The 15,088-nt window shown below is 36.3% G+C and overlaps 1 protein-coding gene across 4 annotated transcripts in view; it reads right to left on the reverse strand.

Moving 5' to 3' along the window:
* Positions 1 to 1,785: 1,785 nt before the first annotated feature.
* The window catches only part of PARG (poly(ADP-ribose) glycohydrolase), a 110,072-nt gene continuing 96,769 nt past the window's right edge, over positions 1,786 to 15,088 (reverse strand). For 3 of the 4 annotated variants that reach the window (XM_068548048.1, XM_068548050.1, XM_068548047.1), the window contains exons 18-20: positions 14,243 to 14,348; positions 3,559 to 3,687; positions 1,786 to 2,855 (exon numbers count right to left, since the gene is read on the reverse strand). In XM_068548048.1, the coding sequence (XP_068404149.1) occupies positions 2,701 to 2,855; positions 3,559 to 3,687; positions 14,243 to 14,348 (390 nt within the window). In that variant the 3' untranslated portion in view covers positions 1,786 to 2,700. The remainder of the gene's footprint in view (positions 2,856 to 3,558; positions 3,688 to 14,242; positions 14,349 to 15,088) is intronic. The other variant, XM_068548051.1, reaches the window with a different exon arrangement.

Below are 15,088 nucleotides of genomic sequence, written 5' to 3' on the forward strand. Positions count from 1 at the left end.
GAAGAAAAGAGGTAAGTCTCTCAGAGACCATTTAATATATCCCAGTGATAACTAGTTATTCATGATGAAGAATAAGCTGTACTACGAACTTGGTAGAGAACAAGAGTGTCAGAACCTTTGCTCTATCAGATTACAAAGTAAGTCTCCTTTCATAATGAACTCCTGGAAGTTGAGATGGTATTCCCTAACGTCTGGGCATCTGTTAGCCCAGATGGGTAAAACGGGCTAAAATATATAAAGCAATGAGCACAGTCCCTAATGTACAGTAGGTGCCCCATACATGTTTCTGGTCAACTAAAATAGTTGGCATTTATTAAGGACCAACTAAGTGCCAGACCCTATGTTCGTTGCTTTATATACAGTATTTCTTGGTAGGTGCTAATAACCCATTTTCTAAATGAGTTAAGTAAGGCTCAGCAATTCAGTTTATCCAAAGAAGGTTAAAATGTTAGCTGGGGATACAGTTAGCATTTGAACCCAGCTGGTCTGATTTTAAATCTCATGCCCTTTCCATTACTCCACATTGTTTCCTTAAACTGTTATTGTACATTTGAGTGAGCTAGATAGAAAGTGAAAAGCAAGTGAGTTATATTAAAAACCTAAGCATTCTAAACTGAAAATATCCTTTCATGCCTCAGTAGATTAAAGAAGGGAAGGGTAAACAACATGTAATAAAAGAAACCGTAAATGGAAGAGAACAAAAAGATGCTGTTAAATGTCTTAAAATAGATACAAATGTTAGTTCGATGTCTGATTTTGTCCCTCTTTTTACAGAGGGCCTTTAGGAACAAAGTAATCATGTTCTCTCCACCACCCTCCCCACCTCAAAAAACGGACATTAGTTCTCTCTATGCATTCCACACGATTAAACCGTCCCAATTCACGAACGTACTGGGACAAAGAAGTAGGCAGGTTTTTATTCTTGAAAACCCTTCAATAGAAGAAAGGCAGCCAGGAAGATGGCCTGGTCACCAACCTGTTCAGTACTAAGGGCTGAGTCTTAGATTCTATATTCTGTAATATTAGGCTGGAGGGGGTCTTCTTACCTGGACTCAACGATTTCTCTACCACATGAACCTCCTAAACTGTTCATGCAGCATTTTAAAGAACTGTTTACTTAGTCTTAGGGCTAGATAAGAGGGAAAGAATATAGAGAGAGATAAAAAGAAATGAAATATACCATGAATGCTTAACCAAAGCATGGAATGGGTTGGAAAGGAAAGAAAAGACTTTAGTACCAGTAGAAATAAAGCCAGACACCTTGGACTCAGAGATGATGAAGAATCTTAAAAAACTTCATCAGTGACAAGTGGCTGCCTTCAGGTGCCAAATTCCACTAACCTCTCAATCTCTATATAAACAAAAAGAGTTACAGATGCTGGCCAAGGCCCCATTTTTTCCCTGCCAATATTGATACCAGGTGTTTGGACCATCTACTTAAACTCCTTATTAATAGGATTTGACCACCAATAGCTTTCCCTGACAGTTGACTATAAACTAGAACTACAACAGTATGGTTTAGAATTACTTTAGAAATATAAATAAGTGCTTTTGTGATTAAACTCTACTCTCAAGTTAACACGGACTTGACATTGGCTTTAACTTCTGAGAGACACTGTTATTTATGTTTGTTGCCCATTTTAAATGGACACAATTGTAAATAAAGGATTTTAAACAGAGCCCCTAATAAAGCCTAAACCTAATCATTTCCACAATTCCAGTTTTATTTAGATTTTATGTGTTTGCATGTAGACACTCTTAAAGAACATATTTTTTTTATATATATGAAATATAGATGATATGGGAGTTTGACAAATGATTTGTTAATGAAAATTTATTAACTATATAACCTTTGAGTACCAGAGAAACTTCACTATGTACAGATCACCATGAAGTTCCCAGTTTCTAAACTTTGGTTATATGAATATGCCTCAAGCACCAAGGAACAAACAATAATCCTAATTCAAAAAGAAAGAAAAAAAAAACAACCCAAGAAACAAAAGATCCTTCAAGTCTCTTGAATCTGTTTGTTTTTTAAACACCATTTGGGAAACTCTCTTTTATTCTACATTTCCTTCCATTTCGGTCAGTTTCCAAAAACAGTATCAATAAAAATTGATCGGGGAAAAAGGACAGACAAACCATTACAGACAAAGGTGATGTCGCTAGATAACTTTCTGGAAATTATTCTGCCTTAAATACAAAACTTTTAACCTAGGGGATCTGCATTATGTAACATGTATGAAAAAAAACCCCAACTCTTAATTTTCAAAAATCAAAAACTCCAACAATGCAATCATAACAAGAGTAGGGGGTGAAAGGCTCACAGGGAGATCTTTAGCAGACCCAGTTAGTTAAACAGATTCTAGGATTTCACCTTCTTCCCTGGCATCTGCTAGCTGCAGAGGCAATTTGTATAATATACAGGCATCAAAAAAGAGACCTGACAGGCTGAGCACAAACTTTCATGAAATTTCACAAGAAATCTGATGGGCAAAAGAAAGAAAAATCAAAGAATGAAGACTGAAATAGAAAACAATGGAAACAAAATATGTCTATGTTTGTGGAAGGGACTGCATCCTTGCCTACAAATGTGGATTATATACACATTTATATTAAGTCAGTTCATATGTTACACCTGACAATTCAGAAAGGATGTTTCTCATGAGAAGTGGAAGGAGGTTCTATTCACTTGGATCCTCAGGCCCCAGTCCTTTGTCCTGGCTGGTTGGTGGTCTCCGCACAAGACTCAACAGCATGGTATATGAATGGATAAAGCTTGATGTCTGGTCCAGGGGTGGAACAGTTTCTACATTCTTCATTGTAATATCGTAGCAACAGCTTATATACTTCTCCTGAAGAGTAGAAAGCCAGACCAATTTGCACATTAAGGTATGTAGATGGATAAAACTACTACAGAACACTTCAGTTTTATCTTAATCTAAATAATATATGCTCACATTTGGCTTTTGAAAATAGAGCACGAAGGCTTTATTTTAAAAAAAAAAGCCTGGAAGGCTTTCCTGACATAAAGTTAAAATTTTTTAGAATACCTTAAAGAAACTACTTATTAGCTCATAATTACAGCAGGCTATACATGGTACATCATCCATGCATTGTTTTGGGAGTTCGTGGGAACTCTAATTTTACATTTCGCTCCCGTGACAGCAAGGCCTTTCAGGTCCAGCTGAAACAGTAGATGGAGGATGCTGGCATGTCTGATAAACATGACTCAGAGTGAGGCCACTTAGGTTTTAACTTACCCGCCAATACCTTCCGTCTTTCAGTTTTCTATACACACAAAAGTATAAAATGGACACTAACTCCAACTTCTCGGCCTTAAATTAATAAGCTGACACACTCATTCAAGACTGAGGATGAAAGTTTGCCAGAAAAAAAGATTCTGCAAGTGTTGCCCCTCTAAGACCTTGTCCCCCCATCAAAGTCACACTTCCATTTTTTCTTATCCACTATGATCTATCCAGATTTAGCAAGTGCTCCTCCTGGATGGTGTACAATCCATCTAGATACCAAGTGTCAAGACTATCCCCTACTTACCAACAGTCAGTTTCCTTTCAGTAAGGAACGTGTGCATGCTGTAAATGTCTCTCATCAATTCTGAGTCCCCAAAGGTGAAATAAACCACATCTCGCTCAGCTACAGCAGCTGCCAGTATCTGTATTAAGGCTGTAGCAAAGAGAAGAAACACAACTATATTATGACACTTCACATCAAGATACCTTCTGTTCTTTCAACCAGGTAAATTATAGCTGCTCTGTCATAGCTTTATCCTGGATTAAAGATTTATAAACCTAATATACACATTATTAGCAATGGCAAATACAGGATGAATATAAATCATCTAGTTGTGTGACTTTCCAGACATGCTGCTGAGAATATCATCAAGGCACAGAATTCCCACGTAAGTAAGCACCTCTGTGGGAAAACAAAGGAAGGTGCATCTGAGGCAGCACAGTTAAGGCACTGAAGTGGTATTTTTTTTTTTTTTTTCACTTAACATTAATCTGGAACTAAAATTTTTGTGTTTGCTTGCTTGATTTAATTATTTTATCTTAAACACAGTCATTGTTTCTTTTCTGTCAAAGGAGTCTCTGTGATTTTCCGTGACCAATATACTTGGGAGGTTCTACTGTTCTCATTAACCCTACAGCAAGCAAGCATTCTCAAAAATGGGTTAGAGAAGACACCTGTATCCCTCCTGCACTCCCACCTCCACCCAATCACTACAGCATGGAGTGAATGTTACTGAAAACATTGGACAGTAACTCTGGTGTACTGGAACAGGAAAGTAATTGAGAACCACTGTCCCCACAAATCAGAGTTACAAATCACTCAGCCTGGAGTATATTTCCAAAAGTTAAATTCCTTTATAATCTTAATCTCAATAGACAAAAATTTTTTTTATTATTTTTTTAAATAAATTTATTTATTTTATGTATTTTTGGCTGCATTGGGTCTTCGTCGCTACGCGTAGGCTTTTCTCTAGTTGCAGAGAGCGGGCGCTACTCTTTGTTGCAATGTGCAGGCTTCTCACTGAGGTGGCTTCTCTTGTTGTGGAGCACGGGCTCTAGGCGTGCGGGCTCAGTAGTTGTGGCGCACGGGCTTAGTTGCTCCACGGCATGTGGGATCTTTCTGTACCCAAGCTCCAACCCGTGTCCCCTGCGTTGGCAGGCAGATGCTTAACCACTGCGCCAGGGAAGCCCGACAAAATTTACTTTAAATAACAAAAATGAACAAAGGTACAGTAAATGCCCTTTTGCTAGTAACATATCTTTTCCTTCATAAAAGGGGAGGTGGGAATCAAACTAAAACACTATGGAGGATAAATATAGTGTTGATTTTTGAGAGCATGTTAATATTCTACATATTCAAAACAAAATTAAAACAATAAGAATGGGAATGGGGAGGAACCTATAACTGAAAGCAAACTAAAACAATTGAGCCTAATTTTATTTCACAAGAATAGCACTACAGGGAAAGGAAAAAGGAAAGGATGAAAGTAAGAACTAATCCAAGTAACTTATGAACACAATATTTTACTAATATGCCTTCAGTCTTGGGCAAGGAGGAAAGAATTGCAAACAATTCCCGGACTCTTTTTACTAGATTTGCTTACCATAGTAGTACAGGTGAAGCAATTCTGAAACTACTTTAAAATATATTTCAGGATTGAACAAATGAGTTAATTTGTTGATGTTGCTGGGAGCTGTAGGTTCTCAGTATGGAAGAGGGAACAAACAAACACGGAATGGGAAAAGACAAAAAAGAACTCTGTGGTGACTGACAGATTGAAATGGAAGGCACTGGTATGTACTCATGACTTCTAAAATATGTACATTTGTGTGTGTGTGTATGAGTGAGAGACAGAGAGAGATAGAGTGTGTGTGTGTGTTTGTATGTATGTGCATTTCTTAGTTTTGTCCACTGAAAGGGCCAAAAAGAAGACATCTTAGTAGCAATGAGCACATCTAGTGCCCAGATCTTGGTCTCTAATACCATTCCACCTAAACGGAGCTGTATTCCTCCGGGAATACCTGATTCCATGGTTAGGACAGGACAGGTACAAGATGAACCCAGAATGTTTTATTATACCAGAAAGTGAAGAAGTGCTCAAAAATGGGAAAATTGATGGATTGCTTGTCACAAGGATATAGGAGCCAGTTTGAAGGAGCTCCTACTAAGTCAAATCTGGACAAGCTAAGCACCAAAATATTATGTACAGTAATAAATTACAAATCACTGAAAAAATATAAATTCCTGAGTTCACAATGATAATATATAATAAATAGAGAGAAAGAAGGGCTTTTACTCACAGGAGAAAGCCAAAGACTAACTGGTTAAGTCGGGAGGGAGTGCTAGAACGAGATAATCCTCTTTTTGCAACCATCACGGTAAAGACTGGATCAGGCAAAGATCAATAAAGGATGCTAAACCTAAGGGAAATTTTGTCTCAAAGTGTCTTCCTACAGACTACTTATTAACTACAAGAGAGCAAAAAAACTCTGCAACAGTGGAAAAATCAGATAGCACCTTGACTGGGTGATCAAAATTAACATCACTAATGGGGTCAGATGACTACTAAGTGCCTCCAGACACTATCACCTACATACTGCTCTGATCAAGAATGCATAATATAACCCTAATTATGAGGAAACAGCAGATAAACTCAAGGAATGTTGTATTCTTCAAACATGTCAATGTCATAAAGACAAAGAAAGGCTGTGGAAATACTCCAGATTCAAAAGGAGGCTCAAAAACATTAAATGCAATACCTGACCCTGGACCCTGTATTGGAGGGCAAAATGGCTACAGCGGGTTTGATTAGGGCACCTTATAAAACTGCAACATAGATGAGAAGATAAAAATATTATATCAATGTACATTTATGAATTTATAACTAATGTGTTTATATAAGAGAATAGGAAAAACACTGAAGTATTTAGGAAAGGGGGTATAATGTATGTAACTTAAGCTCAAATCGTTCAGAAAAAAATTGTATATAATACACAAGCATATATGTACATAAACATACACAGAGTTGTTTAACTTTTTGTAACTTTTTGTAAGTTTGAAATTATTTTCAAATAAAAAGTTTTAAAAGTTATGTAGGAAGGAAAAATATTTTTAAGATGAACTAGTAAATTTGATATAGCTGAGTATCCCCAAATTTGGGAAACAATCTAAGACATTAGAATACATGTGAGATTCTAAAATACCAAAGTATTTCCTAATTTCCAAACTAATATTTATTGAGTATCCCCAACATGTGAGGTACCATGACTAGGCCTCATTAATCTTGAAGTGTTGAAAGTAATTATCTCAAAATAGAGATACGTTTTAATTAAAACCGCTCAACCAACTTATACATACATTAAAGCTTCAGTGCACTCAATTTTAAAAGGTTCCTAATTAACCTAAACTACATATAAAAAGGGAAACCAATGAATCGTCATCTTCTTCTACCAAGAGGTATCATTTTTTTATCTTTTGGTTTGAATGAAATTTGGCTTTAAGTATTTCCTATTTAAGAGACAGAGAGGCGAGAGAGACCCAAAGAAAAGTCCTTTTAGTCCTACTTCCTCCTTACATACAGAAATACTAGATCACTGGTCATTTGCCATTTATGAAATAAAATATTAGTAAAAACATTTAAAATGTATCTCCCTATAGAGTTTATGTTTTAAATGCTTCACAGGCCATTTTGTCCCTGTGGATAGGCTCCTGGAGCTAAGCTTGACATATCTACCAAAAAGAGGCTGGATCCTAATAAGAGAACCAGTTCACATTACATTCTTGATTTCACATCCATTTCTGTTTGGGTACACATGGTAATAAAAGCTGGAACTGGAGACTGAAGACCTGAGCTCAGGCCTTGCCCTTCCGCTAGCTAGCTAAGCTCTATGACTTTGGCCAAGTCACTTAACTCTCTTGCCTGCATTTTCCCCATCTGTGCAATGAAGAAGTTGAATCAGATGATCCCTGAAGACTCTTTCAGAGTATAATTCCATAATCTGTTATAATTTTTCTCCTTGCATTGGATATTAGACTATAAATACACAAAGGAAATTTTCAGAAATTTAAATTAATCTTGACCTTAAATACATCAGTAATCACTAACAAAAGATCATTTTAAACAGAACTGTCTTCATACCTCACTCCATCCCCAAGATCTTTGCAAATCTAGACAATTATGTCTCACAATTTAAGTGAACTCTCCTGTATCACAAGTTAGATGAGAATAAATCACAAATCTAATAGGCTGTATGGACTGACTCCAAGTATGATATAAAACCATCAAATTCTAACTTCAAGCACAACTAGGTGCCAAAATAATCACTTAAATTAACCTGCAGGGAGCTTGGTTTTAATTTTCTTTTTGGCATCAATGTTAAGCTGTGAAAATTCTTCAAATAAATATGAATAATGTCAAAAAACAATTCACAGTGTCCTCTTATAACAAATGAACCAAACAAAAAATGAGTAAAACCATGGATACTTTATACCACAGGTATGGTCTGAGGCCATTAGCATGTAACATTAGTAACAACTGCTAACACTGAGCTCTATACTGTAGCATGCTGAACGTTCTAGCAGCTTTTTTTAAAGGACAAACTCAAGATTCACAAGGATTAACTCACTTAATCCTTACAAAAACTGAATAAATGTTAGTATTATTTCCATTTTGAAAATCAGGAAATAAAGGCACCAAAAGATTAATTAACCCGTCTAAGGTCACAGAGCCAGAAAGCGGTGGAGCTGAAATTTCTATTTGTCAAATAGAAATTCATTAAGCTTATTTTATTTGCAAGTCACTTTTAGGTAGTGAAGGTAGGGAATGGGGATAGAAAAGACAATGCACAGGACTGCATCAAGATAGCTTCAAATTATGGTAAACTAGCAATGGCATAATCTTTCACAAGTCAGATAACACAGTATGGAGAGGTACAAAAAATAAACACCGAGGATGTGCAATGAGAAACTGACAAAAACACAATAGAAAGAACTTTAGAGCACCACTTGATTCCTTCGGAAAGCAGGCAGACAAAACTAGAAAAATACAGGCCCTGATCTAATAGGTATAGAATCTAACAGACAAAGTATAAATTCTATACCCTTCAGAGACACCTTTTCAAGTGCCAACATAATATATACAACAATTAATTATGTTAGGCCACAAGTAAAAGCTCAAAAAACTCTAAAAAGTAGAGATAATATTATCTATACTCTTTGATTACAATGCAATAAAATTAGAAATAAGAGATGAAACAAACATAATTTGCTTTAAAAACCATTTAGAAATGGTTTCAAGTTATCTCCTAAAAAGCTCATGGGTGCCTGGTGGTACACTTAGGGAGAAGGAGCCCACTCAACAGTCTCTACTGAGATGGGATAAATAATGCTGCAAAAAACAAACAGAAAAAGCAAAAAACAGTGCTTCTACTCTAACAATGAGAAAAGGCCAAGTAATCTACAGAATTATAACTTTTCCTGAGTCTACCAGAGAGCTGAGTTTTCAGGGCAACCAAAGTACAACAAGCTCTACCAAGAAGAGACAAAACACATGAACTATTATCTTGAAAGAACACAGGAGAAAGAGGTAGCTACCACAGAAATGGGTGAGAGTAAAATTTTGAAAGCCAAGTGTGAACTGGAGGTGGGGGTAGTGTCACTTTGGAATAGCTATGAGCCCAGAAAGGAGAATTCACATTCACTCAAAAGCTCTTTTCCACGGGCCTCCAGAGGGTCCTCAGAAAGATGAGGGGCCAGGCAGGAGGACAGAGAGAGCCCCTTTGGTTCCACAAGCCTGCAGGAGGTAACTGGCTGCTGCTGAAGGACAGGTATCAAGCCCCTCTTCCCTATGTCCCTTCTTTCCTACCCTCTGGCTCATAGGGCCATTGGCTGCCTGGGGCAGAAAGCTGTTAATCAATGTCTGTTGAATGAATGAATATATGAAAAATATTCTCTTACTAGTTGTTAGCATAACGTACAATGAAAGCCGTTCAAAATTAAATTGTTACAAATTGAAAAACTCATGCACAGTTAGGCAACAAGCATGTTAAAAAAATATTTAACCTTATTTCTGATAAAAGAAATGTAAGTTTAAGGGTTCATACATGCCCATGTTCTCCCTCCATGAAGTTTTTGTTTGCTTGTTTTAACTATCCTTCCTCCCTTCTTTCTTATAGGGTAGGGATAGCATCTGATGGTTCAGATGAGTCTTCATGAAACATTACTAAGACCTAGGGACAGATAAAGATGGCCAGTTCAGAGAAGTTAATATTGGCCCTGTCTTTATCTGCTCTCAAAGGGTTTTTGTTTACCAACTTTATTTAATCTATCAATACTTTGAACTGGACCATAGCTTCTGATTCTTCTCTGTGCACCTGCTCTGCCTCCCTAATGTTGGTTCATCAGTGAACATCTCTTTCTTAATGCTCTCTTCTCTTGGAAATTAATCTAGGATTTAAATGCTCCCTTGCTCATGTCTGCTTATGTGGCTAATGAGAAAGTGGGCTTATAAAAGAGGGGTTTATACAGTTCCGACGGCTGACTTTTTTTTTTATACAATCGGAATATAATTGACATATAGCATTATATTCATTTCAGGTGTACAACATAATGATTAGATATTTGTATATATTGCAAAATGATCACCACAATAAATCTAGTTAACATCCACCACCACACATAGCTACATATTTTTTTGTGATGAGAACTTGCAAGATTTACTCTTAGCAACTTTCAAATATACAATACAGTATTATTAACTATAGTCACCATGCTGTACATTACATCCCCACGATTTATTCATTTTATAACTGGAAGTCTGTACCTTTTGACCTCTTTCACCCATTTTGTGCACTCTCCATCCTATACCTCTGGTAACCACTGATCTGTTCTGTGTATCTATGAGCTCTTTTTTTTTTTTTTTAAGGTCCCACATATAAGTGAGATCATATGGTATCTGTCTGTCTCACTTAGCATCATTCTTTCAAGGTCATCCATGTTGTTGAGAACATTTTTAATAAGATTTTTAAAAATTACAAAAACAGTAACAGATTTGATGCAATCTCTATCAAAATATCAATGGCATTTTTCACAGAAATAAAATAATTCTAAAATTTGTATGGAAACACAGAAGACCCTGAATAGCCAAAGCAATTTTTGACAAAGAATAACAAAGCTGGACAAATCACACTCCCTGATTTCAAATCTACTACAAAGCTACAGTAGTCAATACAGCAGGGTACTGGAACAAAAACACACACACACAGATCAATGGAACTGAATAGAGAGCCCAGAAATGAACCCATATTTATATGGGCAATTAATCTATAACAAAGGAGGCAAGAATACACAATGGGGAAAAGACAGCCTCTTCAATAAATGATGTTGGGAAAACTGGACAGCTACATGCAAAAGAATTAAACTGGACCACTTTCACATACCATATACAAAAATAAATTCAAAATGGATTAAAAGTAACACCTAAAACCACGAAACTTCTAGAAGAAAACATGGGCAGTATGCTCTTTGACATAAGTCTTAGCAATATTTTTTGGATATGTCTCCTGAGACAATGAAAACAGAAGCAAAAATCAACAAATGGGACTACAGCAAACAAAAAAGCTTTTGCACAGTGAAGGAAACCAACAAAACGAAAAGGGCCACCTACTGAATGGGACAAGATATTTGCAAATGATATATCCAGAAAGGGGTTAATATCCAAAATATACAAAGAACTCATACATCTCAACGCCAGAAAAACAAACAACCAGATTAAAAACTAGCCAGAGGACCTAGATAGACATTTTTCCAAAGAAGACATACAGATGGCCAAGAGGCACATGAAAATATGCTCAACATCACTAATCATCAGGGAAATGCAAGTCAAAACCACAATGAAATTGCACCTCACACCTTTCAGAATGGCTATTATCAAAAGACAACAAATAAGTGTTGGTGAGGATGTGGAGAAAAGGGAACCCTCGTGTACTGCTGATGAGAATATATATGGAATATAGTATGAAGGTTCCTCAAAAAATTAAAACTAGAACTACCATACAATCCAGCAATTCCACTTCTGGGTATTTATCTGAAGAAAATGAAAACACTAATTAGGAAAGATATATGTACCCCTATGTTCATTGCAGCATTATTTACAATAGCAAGATATGGAAGCAATCTAAGTGCCCATCGATAGATAAATGGATAAAGATGTGGTGTATATATACAATGAAATACTACTTGGCCATAAAAAAGAATGAAATCTTGCCATTTGCAACAACATGGGTGGACCTAGAGGGTATTATGCTAAGTGGAATAGAAAGACAAATACTGTATGATTTCACTTATGGGTGCAATCTAAAAACAAAACAAAATAAATGAACAAACATAACCAAACAGAAACAGAGTAACAGATACAGAGAACAAACAGGTGGCGGCCAGAAGGGAGGGGGTAGGGAGGAGGAGAGAAATAGGTGAGGGGGAAGAGGTATAAACTTCCAGTTGCAAAATAAATGAGTTATGGGTATGAAATGTACAGTGTAGGGAATACAGTCAGTAATTACATAAGATCTTTGCATGGTGACAGAAGACAACTAGACTTATCATGGAGATCATTTTGAAATATATAGAAATATAGAATCACTATGTTGTATACCAGGAGCTAATGTAGTATAAGTAGGTCAATTATACTTCAAAAACAAACAAACTCCTAGGAAAATATGATCAGATTTCTGGCTACCAGAGGCAGGAGGTTGGGGGAAAGGGAATTAGATGAAGGTAGTCAAAAGGTACAAACCTCCAGTTATAAGATAAATAAGTACTAGGAATGTAATGCACAACATGATAAAGATAATTAACACTGCTGTACATTATAAATGAAAGTTGCTAAGGGAGTAAAGCCTGAGAATTCTCATCACAAGGAAAACAGTTTTTTTTCTGCTTCTTTAATGTTGTATCTATATGAGATGATAGATGTTCACTAAACCTACTTGATATTCATTTCATGATGTATGTAAGTCAAATCATTATGTTGTACACCTTAAAATTATATAGTTCTGTATGTAATTATATTTCAGTAAAGCTGGAAAAAAACAACAAAACAATATATGCTCACAACAGAAAAATAATCTCGATAATTGAGAAAATTACACAATGAGAATCTTGGAATACTACCCTTAATAGTCACCAGAGCAAGCAAAGCCGCAGTCTGAGAGAAAGGCTTTTATGCCATGAAGAAAAGAAACAAAATGAACACATTTATAAAGCTTCCCAAATTGTCCATCACAAATGACCAAGGCTTATGGCAGACCTGGTTTCTGGATTGATGATATGAATCTACTCATTTATTTTACTTAAGAGAAAAACAGAAAAAAGTGTCTGTCATAAGATCAATAAGCCCAAAGTGAAAAACAGGTTTCCTCAAACAAATTCAGGATGATAAAGAATTTCATAAAATAAAACCCAGAAATTCCTTCTTCTATAGACATTCAAAACACCAAAACTGACAACATGCGGTTTTTGTTTTTGAATGTGAAGAAAATATGGGTGAAAGCCTTTAGAATAAAGGAATAGAGAAGATTTTTCTAAGCATGCCACAAAAGTGTAAACACATAAAACATAACTCCATGTGACAACAACTCAACAGGCTGAAATACATAAACCCTATGAGTATCCTTTGTAATAAAATTATAATAGCACCTTCCTGGGTTCGGTGAGTCATTCTAATGAATTATCAAACCTTAGAGGGGTTGGTTGTGGAAAACTCCCAAGACTGGTAGCCAGCTGATAAGAGGTGCAGGTGGACGGGGGGGACACCCCACCCCTTTAGACTTGCAGCTAGAGTCTGCAGTAGGGGCAGTCTTGTGGAGGATGGGTGCCCTTAACCTGAGGGTCTGTACTAACTCCAGGGAGTTAGTGTCAAGACTGTACTGTAGCACACCCAGCTCATGTCACCAGCTGGGTTGACAAAGAATAGTAACCATCCTAAGTAATAATATAATACTATTCTCTATAACTGACACTCCTGAGAGGAAAGCAAACGTCATAATATGGTAAATGACCAATAGCTTTGTTGATAGGTTTGTGATTTTTCTACTATAAACAATAAAGGGCAAGAAATGTTTATCCTTCTTGAGTACCCAAATGCCTCCTTATCTGTGCCATTCATGCAGCTCTCCCAAGCTATGTCTCCCCACACATTGTGTACCTCTATTAAAGCACTCATTACTATGTGCTGCATTTGTCTATGCCTCTCTCTCATATGCTAGACTGTGAATTCCAAAGCAGGGACTACATCTTATTCACCTTTGTATTCTCAGAGCCTACCACAGTGCCTAGAGAGTGGCAGAATGCCGTAAGTTTGGTGAATGAACGAGTCAGTCATCAAATAGCTCTGTCCATAAAAAATCACTTCTGTAAAGGAACATGCTTGAAAGGGTGCTTTGGTTTGAAACTTCATAGTAATTTTTGCCTCTTCCCTCTCTTTATTCAACTAAATACTGTGTCTTATAGATCAAAGAGATAAGTGACCTCTGCAGGTAAATAGTAAATAAAAATACGGATTCCTTCATATACAATAAGAAAAAAAAGGATGGTGTCAAATATTCTTTTTCTCTTCTTTTAGATCTTTGTGGTTAGAAATATGGTTTGAAGGACTAACTCTTCTCCTTAGTCAAAATACTATTATCCTTCTTATAACAACTGATTCACTCACCTTTTAATCTAGCATCGCCACCAAAGGCACCACAGCCCCAGTTTCCTGTGGCCACTGCAGAAAGATTCTCTGAAGAAACTCCAGGACGAAGAAATCCACAGTAAGCCTGCAGGATGAAAGAAATATCAAAGCACGTGAATGACTAGACACTAACAGTATTTCTGACTGATGTACTAGGATCAGTATCCATTATCAAGCTTATGTTATCTCTCTCTCCTCTTTTTTTCCTAGGGGCCAAAGTAGAGGGGAGAAAGAGAAAATCCTGGGATTACACAAGGAAGAGAGTAAGAAATGATCAGTTCTATTATTTATTTGCTTTGATGCTGGGCAAATCAAAGCCCTTAAACCATTACAGGTCTCAGTTTCTTTTTCCAATTCAAATAAATATGAAGGAAAATATCAGAAATATTTTAAGAACTAATGAAATCCCAATCACAAACCACAAGGGACTAAAGGACAGAAAGGCATTTAAGACACTGTTTTATTTGAAAACTTTTGATTACCATTTTTTTTCATTAAGGTAAAGAGTTACTACTATTATGCTTCCTCACCACTCTCTCTGAATTATTGGGACTTAGATTAATAACTGTGATTAGCTTTTAAATGTGCTTCCTGCCACTGAAATGCTTAAACAACTATATATAAAATGAGCAAGTAACTATATATAAAAAGGATTCCTATACCTGGTTACAAGATAACCTTTAATATCCGTTCCAGCTCCAAGATTCTCTAGTTTCACAGCTCTGTTTTAAGCTAGAATATTTTAAAATTTGCCAGTAACCTGAGAAAAGTACCATATATCCTGAGGATGCTAAGTTTTAATTAAATGAACAGCTCATTTTGTAT

Source organism: Eschrichtius robustus, chromosome 7 (genome assembly GCF_028021215.1).
Source record: "Eschrichtius robustus isolate mEscRob2 chromosome 7, mEscRob2.pri, whole genome shotgun sequence".
Taxonomy (NCBI): Eukaryota; Metazoa; Chordata; class Mammalia; order Artiodactyla; family Eschrichtiidae; genus Eschrichtius; species Eschrichtius robustus.